Source organism: Acipenser ruthenus, chromosome 1 (assembly GCF_902713425.1).
Source record: "Acipenser ruthenus chromosome 1, fAciRut3.2 maternal haplotype, whole genome shotgun sequence".
In the NCBI taxonomy this organism is placed as follows: domain Eukaryota; kingdom Metazoa; phylum Chordata; class Actinopteri; order Acipenseriformes; family Acipenseridae; genus Acipenser; species Acipenser ruthenus.
In genome coordinates this window covers 88,545,735-88,566,489 of record NC_081189.1, presented here as the reverse complement: position 1 = coordinate 88,566,489, position 20,755 = coordinate 88,545,735, and the positions used below count along the sequence as shown (strand labels likewise).

At 40.0% G+C, this 20,755-nt stretch overlaps 1 protein-coding gene across 1 annotated transcript in view; it reads left to right on the top strand.

Moving 5' to 3' along the window:
- Positions 1–20,755, top strand: part of cntln (centlein, centrosomal protein) — a 158,815-nt gene that overhangs the window by 66,602 nt on the left and 71,458 nt on the right. The window contains exons 13-14 of the mRNA XM_059031625.1: positions 675–796; positions 4,383–4,505. Of these exons, the coding sequence (XP_058887608.1) occupies positions 675–796; positions 4,383–4,505 (245 nt within the window). The remainder of the gene's footprint in view (positions 1–674; positions 797–4,382; positions 4,506–20,755) is intronic.

Below are 20,755 nucleotides of genomic sequence, written 5' to 3'. Positions count from 1 at the left end.
TAGTCATCCTATTGTTTGATTTAACTTCTTGTCCATTCATACACATACTGTATATGTAGTTCATACGAGAAACTAAAACATCTTACAGAATGCATAAAACAAATCAGCCCTTGAGTCTTTTCTTTATGAATAGTTTATTATAAAACATGTACTGTGCAATACATTTAAGAGTTTAAAGTTACTTTAATTTCTGTATGCATAGTTGGAATACACAGAATGCATATAACTTGCATGTATATCCAGATAAATGTTTGTGAAAGCATGCTTGCTGATCAGGCATTGCTTGAGTTAAGCCCTGCCATAGCTTTTGCCAAACATAACTTTGATAAAATAAATGAAACTCTCTTTATCAGGTTAATTCTGTTTTGTGTTTACTGCATGGAAATTGAGTGTCCTCTGTTGAACTAAATTGAAAGGGTATTTTACCTTCTAATGTATTGAACGGTTGCAAGTTTGTTTCTGTACTATTAAGGTTTTAACAGGATCTGTCTAGCAGGCCTGTGTTTGGATTATTGTTTTTGAGATAGTGGCCACTTGCTTTGTGGGGAAGAATAGAATAAATTTAAGGCAGGGGGAAAAAAAGCTGTATGTATTTTAACTAACCTCATATGTATCAAGACGTTTAATACAAGTGTCACCTGCAACTGATTAAATAATGTCCTTTTCTTGTGCAGACCCTCGAAAATGAAGAGCTGAGAAATGCTCATGAAAAGCGTCAAGACCGATTGCGGCTGATTCAGACCAATTACAGGGCCGTCAAAGAGCAACTTAAAGAGATGGAGGAGGGGAATTGCAAGTAAGTTTTGTGTAACAGATAGCTGCTTCAGCCGAAAGAAATATTACAACCTCAAAAAGGTACAAGTGGGCCTTGTAGCAGACAGCGTTTTAAAAGATTTGTTAACAGCTAAAAAAGTCAGTGAAGAGTCAGCAGAACTGCGCTAACTAAGATTGTGGAGAAATTACTGGAGAAATTGCCTATCAAATATGGTCTTGTGAGAAGCATGTTTGCCCTAGATCCAAGGCATAAGTCAGGGTTTTATTCCAGGTACCTCCTGGTGCCGAAAAGGGATGGCGGCCTATGGCCCATTCTTGAACTCCGACAGCTCAATCTGTTCTTGAGGCGCAGGAAGTTCAAGATACTGACAATGAAACAGCTCTTGCAGTCTGTCAGACTGGGTGACTGGTTCACTAAGATCGACCTGAAAGACGCCTACTTTCATGTCCCGATAAGACCCGGCCACAGGGAATATCTGCTGTTCTTCTTTCAATTGACTGCTTACGAGTGCCGTGTTCTGCCGTTCTGCCTTTCTCTAGCCCCTTGCACCTTTTCAAACTGCATGGAGGCTATCCTGGCCCCTCTGAGGCTACAAGGCATTAGAGTGCTCAACTAACTGGATGACTGGCTCATGTGCCGAGTCTCCATTGCAGGCAGTAGTGCACACGGAACTGGTGACTGCTCACCTCAACATGCTTGGCCTGATGGTGAACTTGTCAAAAAGCCAGACTACCATCCACCTGGGAACCTGCTTGAACTCAAGCAGCATGATCGCCACTCTGTCAGAGGATAGAATCCAGGGGCACCACGCGTGGCTGAGGGTATTTCAGCCTGGCGTATCACGGGAGGTCGTCACCTTCCAGAGGCTTCTGGACCTGATGGCAGCAGCATCCCAGACCCTTCCATTGGGTCTTCTCCGCATGAGTCCTCTCCAAGAGTGGTTCAATCGCAGAGTGAATCAGTCCCTCTTGCAAACACATCTCTGCCTGTCGGTGTCCTGACACTGTATGGAGGCCCTCGCGTGGTGAAAACAGCCAGCTCACCTGTGTCTAGGTGCGGCATTGGGCAGTATCACCAGGCGAGAGGTGATCTTCATGGACACCTCCGGCTCAGGCTGGGGCACCGTGTGGAATGGACGAGGAGCACAAGGTGTTTGGCAGCCCCCTTGGGTGGGGCTACACATACATGTCCTGGAGCTTCAGGCAGTTTTTCTGGTCTTTCAGAGTTTCTTCCAGGAGGTGCAGGGGAGACACGTGTTGATCAGGACGGACAGCACAACCGTGGTGGCTTACATCAACCACCAGGGCAGCCTGTGCTTGCCACGTCTCCATCGGATAGCCCACAAAATCTTATTATGAGCTCACAAGCACCTGCTCTTCCTGACAGCGATACATCTTCCAGGAGCAGAAAACCACACCGCAGACCTCCTATCAATGGGAGTCCCTTGCGGCTCAGAGTGGAGGCTCCACCCAGAGGTGATGAGCCTTATTTTGGGACAGGTTCTGGAGAGCAAAGGTCGACCTCTTTGTCTCCCTGGAATCCGCTCATTGTCCCCTCTGGTTCTCTTAGTGCTTTTAGTGGCCCATGAGAACATGGTTCTCCACGCTGGTGCAGCAATTGCCCACACGCCACGACTTGTTTAGCCAGACGCAGGGGACATTGTGGCACCCCAGCCCATCGAGCCTACAGCTCTGGGTCTGGCCCCTGAACGGCCCCGGTTCAGCCAGTTAGGCTTGTCGGAGAGAGTCATCGACTCTCCAGAATGCGAGAACTTAAGACACAGCTTTGGTAGAGGTGTTCAGATGAATCAGGCGTAATAGGTCAACCCATTGTGTAATGGATACATTTCTATTTCAGGGAACCAGGATTATGATAATAACCTAACGTTACTGGACAGCTCTTGTACAGCACAGTGGAAACAGGGATGCAAACTTTCAGAAAAAAATAATGCAATATAATAGTGCAACATTAAGAAAATCTGAATGCCACAAGAAATCTGGAAACAACATGCAGTTATTGAACTAGACTAGTATCTGCACATTGATAAGCTGATGGTATATCATGAATTCGAGTAACATCATATCTAGTCGGCCCAGGAACCATTTTGATGACCTTGGAATTTGACAGCCTGTCTTGATCAATTCGTGGAGATGCTGCCCATGCTATAAAAAACATCCCAAACTTATTATTTTCTGTTTTAAGTACGTGACCCCAACCTAGGAAAATTCAATAAAATATTATAGGGGTCAATGGAAACCAATGTTGGGTCAGGATGGAGGGTTCATATTTATATACAGTCAGCACTCCGTTACCCAGATACACGTCAGTCGCGCTTTACCGCCCTTGTATTGAGAATAAAATCAATCCCTATATATATATATTGTACATATGTGTATGTATGTGTGTATAATGTACACACATACATACACACAGTATATATAACAAATTATTGCACCTACCCATCACACGCGATTTCCGACTCCGTCACCAGTTTTCTGATACAATGTTACATCTCTTCAATGTTACAATTTATTTGAATATCTGTCACAACCTGCATTTGTTTTCTCTCTGCATACCAAATCAGTCTATTTTATTGTGCAGTTACACAGCGCTTCCTTCAGTTTCACCTGACGAAAATGCAGCCAAAACAAAGTGAAGAGACAAGATATAGTATTGTAACAGTTAATCATTAAACAGTTTTAGATACTGTGATATATATGTTTTTAAATCTGTGGTCTTTTGTTGTTTTTGTGCATTTTGATTTGCAAGTGAACAGTGACATTAGGGCCTTATCGAGTACTATGTTCTGCAATTTTGAATACTGACTTTCGATACTGTTTTAATTCTGGAAACTTTTTTTTTTTTTTATCTTTTGCAAAATGTATTAACTTTTACGTTGTACACAGTTTTGTGCATGGATAACATTTTAATTTAATTTTGTTGTTGGGTTGTTAATGGGGAATTTTATATACTGCTACAATACGTATCTGATTTAAAAGTATGTACTGTATTACAGTCAACGTGTCGTCCTTTTTGGCAAGTGATATTTTCAGAATCATATCATTCTGTTGAAAATGTTGAAAATATAGTACTGTTGAAAATATAGTACTGTACCAACAAAACCAATACAGTATATCTAAATGGAAGCCTACTTATTTTAAAACACAGTCCTTTCAGATATGTGTTTTTGATATTGTATCTTTTTTGTGTTCCCTGAAAAATGGACAAAGGTTGAAACGGGCCAAAATGAAATAATCAGATATGCGTCACGCGTTTAACCATCACTGGTCAACATTTTATAGGGTCAGCTAACTGTATTTATAATATGTTTTCTGGACTGTGAAGTGCTCTGGGAGGACTGGAAAAGTGCTATGTACTGTAAGTGAATTATTGTTGTTGTTTTGTTTTGCTTTTTATAACCTTACATCTTCACATTTTAAGCCCAACAGTTCAAGTAGTATTATTATTAGTAAAAATTCCAGTATTTGTAGCATGTTGTTAGCACTTTATAACTCTTAACACAAAATGTAGCTTTTTATCCTGGGGCAAATGCTTAAAGAAACTGGGTGTTATATTAACACAGTGACCTGTTTCTATAACTACCCAGGACTAAAAGCAAAGGCCGAAGCCAGCGTGCAGAGCCCTGGCAGCTTCGACAGGAGAACAGCGATGCCGTCTGGAATGAGCTGGCATACTTCAAACGGGAACACAAGAAGCTGTTAACAGAAAAGTAAGTGCTCTCTGTTTCAGCTTTATTCACGCATGTAGAGCAATGTCATTTCCTTCAGATCCCCCCTGTTACACATCACTGCCACCATTAAGAACTTCACAGAGTTGCTTCCTTTTTGCAGTTGTTAGCAGCCAGCAGGTACTAATGGAAGATAATTAGGCTAGTCTAATTTAAAATATGCAGGAGTTTAACATAAGCTTATTTTGATGTAATATATTTTTACATGTTTATCTGATCAAGCAGTTCTGGTCCCCCAAAAGTGTATTAAGATCATAGTTCTAGAGTGACACATTGTAGCCACAATAGAGAACCTCACAGCATCACTGCATCCTCTCCTGTAAACAGCCAGAAGATGATTACTATAGTCTTGTTTTTAAATGAAAATGAATACATTTAAATAAAAAAGTAAGGATCACGCAGTTATGATTTGAGTGTGTTAAAGTGGCATGCAAAGTCGCCAAAAAAATACCCAAGACAAGCTTCTTTCATCAGCACAAAGTGGTCCGTTCCTGTCGGTGGCAGTGACAAGTTTAGTAGTGGTAACAGTAACTGCATAATGTGATCGAGGGATTGTGTTAATTAATGTGGCTCTCATCTGTTGGAGGTGTCGCTCTTCATTAGTCTGTATTTTGCACACTGCCGTGCTTCATTTTCAGAATGAGGCAGTGAGGGGATAACCTCGCCAGCCATCCTTGTTTGATCTCCTTACTATGTACGTGATGCAGGAGGCTTCCGCTCTCTTGGTTCTCTGCCCTGTCCTGCTAATCCCAGCTGAGCTCATTATGATGTAGCCTTGCTGCCTCTCCTGGAGCCAGAGCTGTCCAGGCTAATTACTGGTTGCAGCCGAGCTGCCTGTTAAGGGTCTGGTGTGGATCTGCTAACATGGTCCTTGGAACTGACCAGCAAAAAGCAAGAGGGAGTCGTTCTCTTTCTTGGTGTGCACCGTCTGTTCTCTGGGGTTAGCGCTGATCCCTTCACAGCTTTTTTAGCTGGAGTAAGTGCAAAATAAACTTGGCTAGTATAACTCGTGCTTTCGAAAAAACTGTAGTGTACCCCTTTGATCTCAAAACTCACAGACTATTATACTCGGTGTGTTAAAGTAAGCAGAGCTTCTCATATACCTTTTATTGTTCGACTGAAGGAAGGTAACATGCACTGCATAATTAAGCTCTGGTCTTTATCAAGCTGTTTTGCAGCCAGCAAACACAGTTATTGTTGTAGCCAACAATTAAGAGCGTGCTTGTAAAATAACAAGTGAGTAGACTGATATTAGAAACTTGATAAGTGGCATTGCGCTGCTCTGCTGACAGGACTTGGATGCTTAAATTTCAAAAAGGAAGGCAAATAAAAATGTAGAGATGTCACTGCTGTTAATTACTGTATGTAGTATTTATTTAATTGTGTTTGGATTAAAGAATTGTAACTAAAAGCTGCCATAGTTCACCCCTAGTCTCTAAGTCGCTTTGGATAAAAGTGTCTGCTAAATGAGCAATTAACAGTAATAAAAATAATTATTATTATTGCTCATTCATATATAAATAGCCATTCTTGGCACTTGCAATCCATTACAGGGCAGGACTTTGTTTCAACCTGACCTGCCATCTAAATAAGGAATGTTAACTGAAAACTTCTTGACTTTTTTTTAAATTCATTCATTCATTCATTCATTCATTCAACAACAAAAAACAAAAAAAACCTAAGGAATTTCATTGCAAAAACTATGTTAAAGTATTGTTAAGGTTACTCAAGCAAAACCCTCAAAAGTGAAAAAATTGAGAGTTAAGGTTGACACGCAACCTTAGCTCTCCACCGTTGTGTATGTATGACATCAGCAATGACATCACTGATGACATAACTAATCACATGACAAATGCTCCCCAAAGACTGGCCATAGGAACGTAACACTGGGAAATCATTCATCATAAATTTATCCCAAAGCATCTGGTAGTTGATCAGTGAAATACAGACGGAGAAAACTGTCCTTCCACATCAGTAATAGAGATCACCAGTGTCGGTAGCCAATTATCAAATTATTATACCTGATGAAAGGTGACAGAGAAAAATAAGATTCAACTGTGAAACATGATTTTAAAAGACATTTATTATTTAAGTTATTAAATCAAAAAAACATTAAATGGTATGAACCAAACAAATGTATTTATAGCATACTAAATCTATTGTCATTACAACTGTTCCACCAATTACTTTGACATAAAAGAAACAACGTCCCAGTATATGGAATTATGATACAAAACATTTGCAAACTTTTAACTTTGAAAACTTTGAATTATTTTTAAAGATTAGCGAAGATTATAAAATAGTCTTAAAAAGGTTAAAAAGAACATTAAAACAGAAAAAAACATTTTAATTAAATAAACACACAAACTACATACACTGGAAATGGTATTTAGCCATACAACCTTATACTGCACTCGGAATAAGAAAGAAGATATAACAGATGTTAGATATAAGACTTTTTAATGTAACATTTGTAAATAAAATATGATGAATACAATCATCTTAATATATAAAGAAGATAGTTTGTCTTTCTGTCTGTTGCTTTATGAATTCGGACCCCGCAGGAGCCAGTGCACCAAACTTTGCATGGCCTCCTCTTTCAACCAGGGGATGGCCGAGGGCAATGTTTGGATCCAAAATTTTGAAAAGCCATGTGTGGTCTAAAAGAAAAGGTACTGTGTGAACCTTGTGAATTCTTGCGTGTGAGACGAGTGTTTTTGACTGGTAAACGGCTTAGCCAGCCAGTGGGTTAGTTAAAAGTGAAGGAAAGTTTAGTTAGCACTCCAATGGGAGTTAGGTTTGTTTTGTTTGTTTTTGATTATTTGTGTTAATAAAAGTGTGCAAGCGAGCTAAACTTGCAGTTCGGTGTCTGGGTCACCTATTTTAAAGGGCGCAAACGAGCCTTGACCAAAGGCTTTGTTACAATATATAGAGAGAAAAATTACAGAAAAATAATTCCATCTAGGGTTTATGTGACGTCTTAACTACGTTAACTCACTGTAGCCCATCTATTATTTTTTTATAATACATGGATATTAGTATCTAATAATAAAAAAAGACAAACAGGTTTTAAGGGTCAAATTGCAAGTGGATTTAATTAATAATAATAATGTAAATTAAGTCAATATTAAAGAATCTTAAATATAATTCTTTTTGATAATTCAGGAATGGTGAATTAAACTGGGTAGATAATGAACTGCAGAAAATAACATATTTTTAAAGAAAAGGTGTTTTAAAGGTGTATGCTTTATAGGGATGGGAATTTTAAACGTTCAAACGTATAAACTCCAAAGAATTGGTTAAATGTTGAATAATATGCTAGACGTATAATCGTTCATGTGACAAATTTCACCAAATGCATATTTTTTAATGTATTCATTTTAGTAATTTATCATCATACACAGCAGTCCGTTGAATACAAATGTTGCTTAGTAAAACCTCAAGAAGATTTGCAAAACATTCCTCCTACTTCAAATGACCATTTTAGACAAGATCCCAGACTTTTACTTTAATTAAATGTAATAAAGTTTACAATTTTGCTTAGTTAGTTCCTTTTCATCTCTATTGCTAAAAGGTATTAGAGGTAATGAGTGTCTTTTGCCCTGGGTCCAGCACACTGAAGTGCACAAAAAGCTAGAATATGTTATGCATATTTGAACAGACCATACGGAGTGCCCTTGCTTTAGTTATTTGCTAAATCAATTATTCCTAAACTCCTACTTTAAGTAGAGTTTAATGGGTTTTTTATCCTGTGATTTTATAGTTTTCTTCTGATGTTCCAGATATGGTTTGCCATCTAATTAATGAACAAGCCATCTAAATAAGTATTGTAAATTGCATCTTTTTATCAGTTTTGTTTCTCATCTTTTCCTAACTACAGATAAACCCTTTTGCTGAGTAAAATGGTGACAATAAGCAGACTTGTAGGAGTTCATAAATAACCAAAACATTAAAAAACAAAACAAGTGTGTTTGGCGCTCTGAATATAGTAGGACTACCTGGTATTGCATTGATTACAATACAGTTTATTAGTAAAATATCAATATATAGTCTAATGTGCTGTACATGTACAACACATTGAAAAAACGTATGCTCTTAACAGTGTTCTGTATGCTATATTGTTGTACATTATGTGGTACAGTATCTCCTAACTTTTCAGTACTATTAAGAAACTAATTTGCATGTAAACATTCTAATCCTACATTTTTATTTAAGTAGAATGGAAATAACTTATATCACTCATATATGTGATAATAACCAAAGTGATATAACCAGGAACTTGTCACCATGGCCTGGCATTGTATTCAGGTGACTGTCACAAAGACGGCCAGAGTGGGTGGCGTCAGACCAGAAGCAGGAAGGAATACAAACACAGAGACTTGGATTTTGGTTAGGCTGAGCGCGTGATCGCGCTCAGCATTTAATAACAGACAGAAAATAAAAGGTTTGAAACAACAAAACACAGGACACGGCACTTGTAGCCAAAATAAACAGACGAACAAAACGGACTAGACAGTGCACAGACAGACGAACAAAACACGGTGAGCAGATAACACTAATATTTACGTTCTTAACGATTTACTTTACTCCTTCTCTCTCTCCCGTTCTCCACTCACCGAACACCTAACCCCGAGTGCAAGAAACGTGCATCTATTTATACTGTTGTGCTGGGATTCAATTACTAATTAATTACTCACTTGAATCCCAGCACGTGAATTCATTACGTGAAACCCCGTGTTCACATATTATATTTTAAATGCACGTGCGTGATGTGCAATCCCGTGCCTAAATACAAATATACCTTTCTAAATACACGTGAAACACAGACCCGTTTATATCCCGTGTACCAATGACTATACACCAACATTAACATACGCACGCATACATACATACACAGAACACACAAATGCACACAGGGGCGGGGCACTTTGCCACATATACCCCCCCTTGTGCGCAGCACACATGGCCTCAACGGCCACCTCCCCCCTTAAAAATCCAGCAGTCCAGGACAAAGTCTCGGGCTGGGAAGGGAGGCTCCAGTGGGCCCATGGCTGGCCATGCTGTCAGCACCCCTGCCGGTAGTGGCACGGCTGACAGCCTGTTGGTCCTGTCCTGCAGCGAAAAAGCTGCGGGGGCAGGTGGTCCCCCGACCTCCCCCTTCTTCGTAGCCGGCAGCTCCCTCCTGTGGGGCTCCGGCCACAAGAACTCCTGCAGCGAAACTGCTGCTGGGGAAAGTGGTCTCCAGACCTCGTCCCCCTTCGTGGCCGGCAGCTCCCCTTTCTGGGGCTCCGGCCACCGTACTCCCTGCGGAGGTACGGGCAGCAGAGGCAGCTCCTGCTCCTCTGCTCCGGGCGGTGGCGGAGGCAGAGGCAGCTCCAGCTCCTCTGCTCCTGGCGGTGGTGGTGGCGGAGGCAGAGGCAGCTCCTGCTCCTCTGCTCCTTGCGGTGGTGGTGGCGGAGGCAGAGGCAGCTCCAGCTCCTCTGCTCCTGGCGGTGGTGGAGGCAGAGGCAGCTCCTGCTCCTCTGCTCCTGGAGGTGGTGGAGGTAGAGGCAGCTCCAGCTCCTCTGCTCCTGGCGGTGCTGGCTCCCTCTGCTGTGGCGGCTGGGCATGTGCACGCCGTGCTGCCTTCAGCAGCATAGCGAGAGGCTGCTGGGGGACACCAGCATCCTGCCCTTCTCCCCCCCAAAAATTTTCAGGGGGTTGAGCCTGTAACTCCTCCCCTTCTGGCTCCTGGGGCTGAACCAGCAGGCATTTTCCCTCTGCTGGTGGCTTGGGTCCCAGGGCTGTGGAAGCCCCGACTTGCCTCCCTTTGGGCTGTGGACGCCCCGACTCCTCCCTGTTGGGCTGTGGACGCCCCGACTCCTTCCTGTTGGGCTGTGGACGCCCCGACTCCTCCCTGTTGGGCTGTGGACGCCCCGACTCCTCCCTGTTGGGCTGTGGACGCCCCGACTCCTCCCTGTTGGGCTGTGGACGTTCCGGCTCCCCCCACTCGGGCTGTGGACGTTCGGGCTTCCCCCACTCAGGCGTAGGACGTTCGGGCTCCTCCCACTCAGGCGTAGGACGTTCGGGCTCCTCCCACTCAGGCGTAGGACGTTCGGGCTCCTCCCACTCAGGCGTAGGACGTTCGGGCTCCTCCCACTCAGGCGTAGGACGTTCGGGCTCCTCCCACTCAGGCGTAGGACGTTCGGGCTCCTTCCGCTTGGGCTCCTCCCATTTGGGCTGTGGATGCTCAGGCTCCTCCCATTTGGGCTGTGGAGGCAAAACCAGCAGGCATTCACCCTCTGCTGGTGGAGATGGGGACAGCAGGTACTCACCCTCTGCTGCTGGAGATGGGGACAGCAGGTACTCCTCTGCTGGTGGTCCTGCTACCTGGGCTGCTGTTCCATTTATGGTTGCCTCCAGGTAGCTGAGGACAAACTCCACACCTTCCTCCAAGGTGTTTGGGGTGTGTTCCTCCTGATAGGCCTCCCATCTCTCACAGTCCATCATCCACAGGGCCTGGACGACTATGGGCAGAGACTGGGCCTCCAGCCCAGCATTCTCCAGCATCCAGTCCCGCACTTTGATGGCGTCTTCTGCCATTTTTTTTTTTTTTTTTTTTCTTTTTTCTTTTTTTTAAATCCAAACTGCGGTTCCTGCTCTGGCCTGAGTCCTGGAGGCGCTGTCGATCCCACGCAGGACACCACGTGTCACAAAGACGGCCAGAGTGGGTGGCGTCAGACCAGAAGCAGGAAGGAATACAAACACAGAGACTTGGATTTTGGTTAGGCTGAGCGCGTGATCGCGCTCAGCATTTAATAACAGACAGAAAATAAAAGGTTTGAAACAACAAAACACAGGACACGGCACTTGTAGCCAAAATAAACAGACGAACAAAACGGACTAGACAGTGCACAGACAGACGAACAAAACACGGTGAGCAGATAACACTAATATTTACGTTCTTAACGATTTACTTTACTCCTTCTCTCTCTCCCGTTCTCCACTCACCGAACACCTAACCCCGAGTGCAAGAAACGTGCATCTATTTATACTGTTGTGCTGGGATTCAATTACTAATTAATTACTCACTTGAATCCCAGCACGTGAATTCATTACGTGAAACCCCGTGTTCACATATTATATTTTAAATGCACGTGCGTGATGTGCAATCCCGTGCCTAAATACAAATATACCTTTCTAAATACACGTGAAACACAGACCCGTTTATATCCCGTGTACCAATGACTATACACCAACATTAACATACGCACGCATACATACATACACAGAACACACAAATGCACACAGGGGCGGGGCACTTTGCCACAGTGACATTACCAGAAGTGGTATGGAATTAGTTTGACTGTATTATGACTGTCATTTTACATTTGTTATATAGTTGTTAACTGTGTAGTTTTGAAAGTAACACATGTTGTACTAAACATGTATTTTTATTTAAAATATAAATATAATCCTGTGTTGCAAAGAGAAAATAAGCTCTGATTTCCTTGTCTCTCTTAATCAACCCATGACAGAGATGCCAAATGCTACGATTTGGCCGTAGCAGCTACTGTTTTGGAGGTTCTACTACGGCGCTACGTTGAAGGGGTATAATACTAGGATTTTTATTAAATAAATAAATAAATAAATAAATAATGGATATTCCCTGAACGTTATTTCAATACCATGTGTGTTAACTTTAACTGTGTGTTTTTTTTTTTTTTTTTTTTTTAAGAATTAATGGTTCTTAAATAATACTGTATTTTATTGTGGCATTTTAACTGACATACTAAAAGCTTTGAGCCGGGTTGCTTAGGAACCAGTTTAGGGGTCCTTCAGAAACAGCTGCTCAAATGTTGCCTTTACGCGAGAAAGAAGTGTTTGAGGCCATTCTACTGTTTGAAGACAACTGTGTAGCACAACGTGAATACAGTGCTTACTATGAAATTGTCAGTGAAATGAAATGCGACAATGTTTAACAATTCTGGAAAAACATGGAACCGAGATTCCCAGCTCTTGCTGTAATCATTTTCTGCATACAAAAATGTACTTCGGGATGACCGGCGCTCCAGAAAGACATCAAACATGTACAACATGTATCAGAATAATATGTAAACAAACAAACAAACCACAATGTAAAATGACTGCAAACTGTACCACAGCAGAAGCAACAGATGCACACAAAGAGACTGTCTTTTTAAACTTAAAACGTTATTTTTTAAAGGTATGTAAAACCTACAGTTTTTGTTTGCTGTCCTGTAGAAACCCCACGAAATGTTATGTAAAACAAACATTTGTTTATATTTGTATATATTGTGAAGCTTACCGATTTACAGGATTAAAATTTGAACATGATGTTGAGAACCATAATAAATAAATATTTAGATTAATTTTCCCTTTTCCTACTTCTAGACAGACTAATTTTATTGTACTGTACAATAGAGATTAGATAAAGGGGCATTCAGAACAGAAAATAGGAAGCACTTTTTTTACACAGAATTGTGGGAGTCTGGAACCAACTCCCTAGTAATGTTGTTGAAGGTGACACCCTTGGATCCTTCAAGAAGCTGCTTGTTGAGATTCTGGGATAAATAAGCTACTAACAACCAAACGAGTAAGATGGGCCGAATGGCCTCCTCTCGTTTGTAACCTTTCTTATGTTATTGTATTAAAAAAAAAAAAAAAAATTGAATTTTCATCCCTGTGACTTCACACACCATTTCCCCCTTTACTGTGACTGCTCCGTGATTTTTAGTACAAATTTCTGTGACAAAATCCCAGCCTTACTTATCCGTTATTAAAATAGGAATCCCGAAGTCGAGTGTCTCAATCTCACGTCTACTGTGAATACTACCGGACAGACTTCTCTGTGAAACATGGTGGGCGTCATGACTGTATCACTCACATGGTTATGGAGAAACACCAGCAATAAGCAAAATCTGACACTCCCCATTACTGTGTGTTTATGCAAATGGGTTTTGAGGTTGAACTCGATTTAAATCATTAATTAATTATTGGACACTACACAGCAAGTCTGGAGGTTGAATATTTCAGTCCAGGTTTGATAACACTTGCGAGATCCTAAAACACTCTTCATTACTAATATTTAAATCCAGAATAAATAGAATTCCAAATTTAAAATCAGTGTCAGAGCTTGAATTTCATTTTTTGTGTGCTGGGGGATTTCCCCCCTATGCTGCAGCCAATAGGGGGATTCCAAAATTTTAGGGGGGGAATAGCAAAAGAAAAGGCACTTTTGCATATAGAAAACTATATATATATATATACTGTATCATCATTCACACTGGTGTTGCTTTAAAATAAGCTGCTTTCAGGAGACCTAAGCTGTTGATCACTGTGAGACAGAGCACTCTCCATTGCTTTTGCCATTGCCTGATGTGAAGTTTTTGCATGCAGCAGAAGAAAAGGGTGCTTTTCTTTTTAACCAGCACTCCATTTATTTTTATTTTTAACTCTTTACAGTCAGCCCTATTTCTGCCTGTTTTTCACTGTTCATTTATGTATGTTTAACTACTGGATAGTTTGTACTGCATGCATGTAACATGTCAAATGAAAGGCCACAAAATGTTCTTTCATATTATGTAAGTTGCAACAGGATCATGCATACTATGTGGTAGAGATGAGAATATATATTAAAAAAAAAAATACGTTTTTCCGAAATAATCATGTTTGGTCACTGCATGTACTGTAATCATAGGTGGCTTAAAAAAATAAAAAAAAAATAAAAAAAAAACACTGCACCATTGAACCTCAATATGAAAGGAACATGGGGGGGGGAAGCTGAGCTTCTAAGCTTTTCCAACGATACCGCCCCTTTCAGTCTAGCTGCTACAAGGACGGAGCAATAGACTCACAACGAAACCTAAGCTGTGAACTCTGTCACATGATGAGAGTCTTAACTTCATGCAATCGTAGTTCTGGCTAGGAGTACCGCATACACATACTGAATACATCTTCCAGGTAGGTGGTTTTTACGATTCCTGAGTGCGCTGGCGCCCCAAAATGAATGGGGCTGAGTTTTAAGAGTTAAATCGAAAGTCACCGCTTGCAAAACAACACCTAGACAGACTTAATATATTCTTTTTTTTCAAAACTGTTTCCTTGCTGCAGTGTACCTTAATGATTGCGGCTGAGAGGGAATAAAGTCTCGCGGCACTTAAAATATCTAGCACTACTATTATTTATTTATTAACACTAGAACCGCCGAGATTTTGGACTACATACAACTGCCGCACCCGCAAAATGTGCGGCTCCATTTTAAAACGGCTTCAATATGAAAATGAAAAACAAACAATCTGATAAAACTTAATATTTTTATTTCTGAACATCATACATAACATTTTCTGAGCAGAAACACTATTTACATTGAAAATTAAACTTTTTCTTATTTTTTTCTCAGCTGAAACACCATATGGGTATTTAATTCAAATATTTAGTAACACTTAAGAACGGACATGCACGAGATATTCACATACGCATAGATATTTAAAATTGAATTTAGTATTATCATCATCATCATTTTTTTTTTTTTCTAAAATATTAAACACAATTGTGCAGCAGTGTGGAGTAGTGGTTAGGGCTCTGGACTCTTGACCGGAGGGTTGTGGGTTCAATCCCCAGTGGGGGACACTGCTGTTTGTACCCTTGAGCAAGGTACTTTACCTAGATTGCTTCAGTAAAAACCCAGCTGTATAAATGGGTAATTGTATGTAAAAATAATGAGAAATAAATAATAATAATAATAATAATAATAATAATAATAATAATAATAATAATAATAATAATAATAATTGAACAGACTGCTGCCAGCTTTGTGAAACTAGCTCCTGGGTCCCCAATAGCAGTGTTAAATTTAAAAAAAATGTTACATGCTTGTATCTCATAACTTAATAGACATTTAAACAGACTTAATAAGCAACAGTCTGGCATTAGACATCTCAAAGAAGCAATATTAGTCACCCAGAGAAAAGCTGCTACCACTAAGAATGTAGTTTGGTAGCTGGTAGCTCTAGTACACATAACCTGGGATTGCAGTTAACCAAAGCCATAGAGGATTAACAACAGATGTTAAAGTACTTAAGTATTGACTATCCATTTTCTCACATCTTTCAGCATTAGTGGCATTATCACATATATCCTTTTCATGTATCTTTTTGATTTGCTTATTTTATACTTTTAATTCCAGATTTTTTTTTCTACTATTAATTAATTAGTCATTTGGCAGAAGCTTTTATCCAAAGCGATTTACAGAGACTAGAGGGTGAACTATGCATCACAGCTGCTGCTGCAGAGTCACTTACAATTGTCTCTCCTGGTATCTAATCATTTCTTGCGTAATACATCACATGACCCGACTGCATCTATGTCACTGTAGTGAAAGTCAGCTACAGTACAAGAAGTGATTTTGTACCAGCCACCTTGGCTTCTATTGCTTCATAACTGCATATTCTGCATATTCCAAATTGAAATAGAAACTACTAGCACTGTATTAATGTAATAATACTAGCAATGAACATCTCCAGAAGAAAGGAAGGGCATTATTAATGTATGAATGTGTCTAATGCTGAAAATAGGTAAGAAAATTAAAACACAAAAGTTGATATACAATCTTGATTAGCGCTCCAATATTCTTAAGATTTTCAGGTTGCATCATTGGGTACCACTGCTTGTATGTTTGTTTTAACATTAGAATTATTGAATGCAATAATTCGCATATGGACTGGAGTTGAGGTGTATAGTGGAAAACACTAAGCCCTGAGGTGGTGATATACTTGCTGTCTTGCAATAGATTTAATATTTATTTATGATGTCAAAGGTGAATGCATCAGTCAAGGTCAGAGCAGTTGCAATGAGTATATGTACCGTTGCTGTGAATATAAGGCCTATAATCTCACTTGATGGTGTTTTAAGTAATCACACGACAAAACCGCAACGCATTGCCTTCGCCATCACTCTCCTCTGCAACACCTGTGATACACCGAGCCACATCCCCACATGTTTTTGCAGGGAGGAATTTAACCCCCCCCCCCCTGCCTACCCAATAGTCCCCACACACGTACAAATAATGAATGCCTCAGTTTGAATATGCATTACCTGGGATCAGTAAAAAATGGGCAGGGTCTTAAAACCAGGCAGGACAGCTTGGTTTTACACGTCAGTTCATGAGTGATGTCCAAAATAATGATTTAAAAAAATCAAATAAAATGGAACCTCATCCAAAAAATCTGTTGATGAACAGACATCAGTGTTAATAATAATAAAAATAAAAAAAATCTTCATCAGCAAATAATGTCAATATTGAAAATGTCTTCGGAAGGCCAAGTGAAGTTAGAGTTCATTGATGGTGGCGAAACGGTTAGCTTACAATATATCATCAGATGAACGATAAGAGATTTAAATCTTTTGCTGAACTGTTACCGTACTGAAGATCCAAATTATTATTTTATGAAAATATAAACATGTGCAATACATTGAATATATATTAAAGCTGTACTATTAAATTAATCTTTTTTTAGATATATATTAACATAGTATTAGATGCTTTAACACACAAGCTGATTTCCAGTCTGCTCAAGGTCAGGGGGGCCAGAAAGCCCACTCGAAGGCAGCCACTCTGACCTTGAGTGGAGTGGATATTGGCTTGTATCCTACAGTGTGGTTTGTGTATGGGTTAATTCAACATGCCAAGCGCTTAAACAGGCCTTGGTCTGTCCACTTCTACTTGTGCCATGATTCGCTTATTGACAGATGTTCACCATCTTAAATGTATGTTTCTTTTATTTATGTATTTTTTTTTTTTTTTTGTTGGTGATAATGTTTCCACAAAATGTATGTACTGCACTGATGTCACTGGTAAAAATTGTTTAGGCTAAAAGCTGGTCACTATATATATATATATATATATATATATATATATATATATATATATATATATATATATATATATATATATATATATATATATGCATGTATACTGGATGTACAGTGTAGGCTTATACTGTAGGTTAAGTAGGTTTAGACATGTTTGTTAAATGGTCCAGTGGTTAAAGAAAAGGGCTTGTAACCAGGAGGTCCTCGGTTCAAATCCCACCTCAGCCACTGACTCATTGTGTGAACCTGAGCAAGTCACTTAACCTCCTTGTGCTCCGTCTTTCGGGTGAGATGTAATTGTAAGTGACTCTGCAGCTGATGCATAGTTCACACACCCTAGTCTCTGTAAGTCACCTTGGATAAAGGTGTCTGCTAAATAAACAAATAATAATACATGTTGAGGGTCAGGCAGGGTAAGTGCGAGAAGAATGTGTCAAGAGAAATTCTCTTTTTGTAAGTTTTTGACAAATAGCTTCTTTTCATGGCTGACCTGGTTTTCTGTAGTACGGATGCTATTGCATCAGTAATCCTTTGCCAAAACCTTCTGCTTCGTTTACGTCTAGACATTTACACGAGGGAGGAACTTCTTACACAAAGGATCTGACAAATCCTCAAAGCACTTTAAAACCTGAAAAATATAATATTCTTTGGGAGTTCATTTTGGACTAAAGTAGTCGTGTTGGGAGTACCATGGGAGAAAGTAGAAATTAATAAATGTGGCGTGTTAATAGGATGGATGAAATTAGATCACCTTTCATTTAGAATGCTTTTACCACTAAAGCTTCCAGTCACATGGGCCATTGCTTTGAATTTCCCACGGCCCATCAAATGCTTTTGTCGAAGTATGTGTGAAGTACATGCTGTCTACTGATCCTATCAGTTCATTTGTTTTATGCTTCGTGATTGCTGGTTGCTTCAATAGCATTATGGCAGGTCACAGCAGTCCAGGATAGCTTTAAATCCCAGGAGCTACAGTGTAATTTTAGTCGCTGCTTTTTTTGGTTTTTTTTTTTTAAACACATTAACTGGCATGTAGATTGTGGCTAGAGGTAAAATGACACTGCTGGTTTATCTGGATTGTTGAAATTTATCCTACCCTGATGCAGATACCACTAATGTTAAGCTACAGTACAAAAAAAAAAAATTGGAGAGGTTTAACTAATGAGTTTGATGGGTAGAATGTTAAAACTTTACAATGCATTAGTAAGACCTCACCTAGAATATTGTGTTCAGTTTTTTCACCTCGTTACAAAAGGATATTGCTGCTCTAGAAAGAGTGCAAAGAAGAGCAACCAGAATTATCCTGGGTTTAAAAGGCATGTCTTATGCAGACAGGCTAAAAGAATTGAATCTATTCAGTCTTGAACAAAGAAGATTACGCGGTGATCTGATTCAAGCATTCAAAATCCTAAAAGGTATAGACAATGTCGACCCAGGGGACTTTTTTGACCTGAAAAAAGAAACAAGGGGTCACTAGGGGTCACAAATGGAGATTAGATAAAGGGGCATTCAGAATAGAAAATAGGAGGCACTATTTTACACAGAGAATTGTGAGGGTATGGAACCAACTCCCCAGTAATGATGTTGAAGCTGACGCCCTGGGATCCTTCAAGAAGCTGCTTGATGAGATTCTGGGATCAATAAGCTACTAACAACCAAACGAGCAAGATGGGCTGAATGGCCTCCTCTCGTTTGTAAACTTTCTTATGTTCTTAAGACTCTGCTTTGGATATCAAGAGATCATTTATGTGGATTTCACTCAACTTTACACATGTTTTCAGCAGAGTTAGGGTAAAAGAAGAAATCGGCACATGTTTCAGGTGAAAAAATCTCTTTGGATTTTGCCTAAATTCTCTACAGATTTCTTTGGGCCCTAATAATAACTTGAAAGTGCATCTTTGAGCACAGCTTTCATTCCTCTTAATTATCCATTAACAGGGATACAAACTAATTGCAGTCAGGTAATTAGCCATAGTTTCTAATCTTTTTTATTATTACAAGAGTGAATTTTAGGATCTTTGTTACAGTATATTTTTTAACTGTTTGTGTAACCTGGCAGACCTATTTCAAATTAATTTAAATATGTGAAGGCTTTACTGGTAGGCCAGAACTTGTGTGGTCCAATTATGTATACCTAAGTAATGTACACTGTAAGCGATGGTAAAATATATATATATATATATATATATATATATATATATATATATATATATATATATATATATATATATATATATATTACTAGACGGTATATGCGCTGAGTTTTTAATTTTCTGGTGGGTGCCCAGAACAAACTTATATACAGTGCCTTGCAAAGGTATTCAGACCCCTGACCAATTCTCTCATATTACTGAATTACAAATGGTACATTGAAATTTCGTTCTGTTTGATATTTTATTTTAAAACACTGAAACTCAAAATCAATTATTGTAAGGTGACATTGGTTTTATGTTGGGAAATATTTTTAAGAAAAATAAAAAACTGAAATATCTTGCTTGCATAAGTATTCAACCCCCACACATTAATATTTGGTAGAGCCACCTTTCGCTGCAATAACAGCTTTAAGTCTTTTGGGGTAAGTATGTACCAGCTTTGCACACAGTGTCGGAGTGATTTTGGCCCATTCTTCTTGGCAGATTTACTCCAGGTTGTTCAGGTTGGTTGGACGACGTTTGTGGACCGCAATTTTCAAATATTGCCACAGATTCTCAATGGGATTGAGATCAGGACTTTGACTGGGCCACTGTAGGACATTCACCTTTTTGTTCTTGAGCCACTCCAATGTTGCTTTGGCCTTGTGCTTGGGATCATTGTCCTGCTGAAAGGTGAATTTCCTCCCAAGCTTCAGTTTTTTTTAGCGGACTGAAGCAGGTTCTCCTGCAGTATTTCCCTGTATTTTGCTCCATCCCATTGTTCCTTCAATTTTAACAAGATGCCCAGTCCCTGCTGATGAGAAGCATCCCCACAGCATGATGCTACCACCACCATACTTCACTGTAGGGATGGTGTGTCTTGAGGCATGGGCAGTGTTAGGTTTGCGCCACACATAGCGCTTTGAGTTTTGGCCAAAAAGCTCTATCTTGGTCTCATCTGACCACAAAACCTTTTCCCACATCGCAGCTGGGTCACTCTCATGCTTTCTGGCAAACTCCAGACATGCTTACTTGCCACCCTCCCGTACAGGCCAGTGTTATGCAGAGCTCTTGATATAGTTGACTGGTGCACCATTACTCCACTCCCAGCCACTGAACTCTGTAGCTCCTTCAAAGTGATTGTTGGCCTCTCTGTGGCTTCTCTCACAAGTCTCCTTCTTGTTTGAGCGCTGAGTTTTGAGGGACGGCCTTTTCTTGGCAGTGCCT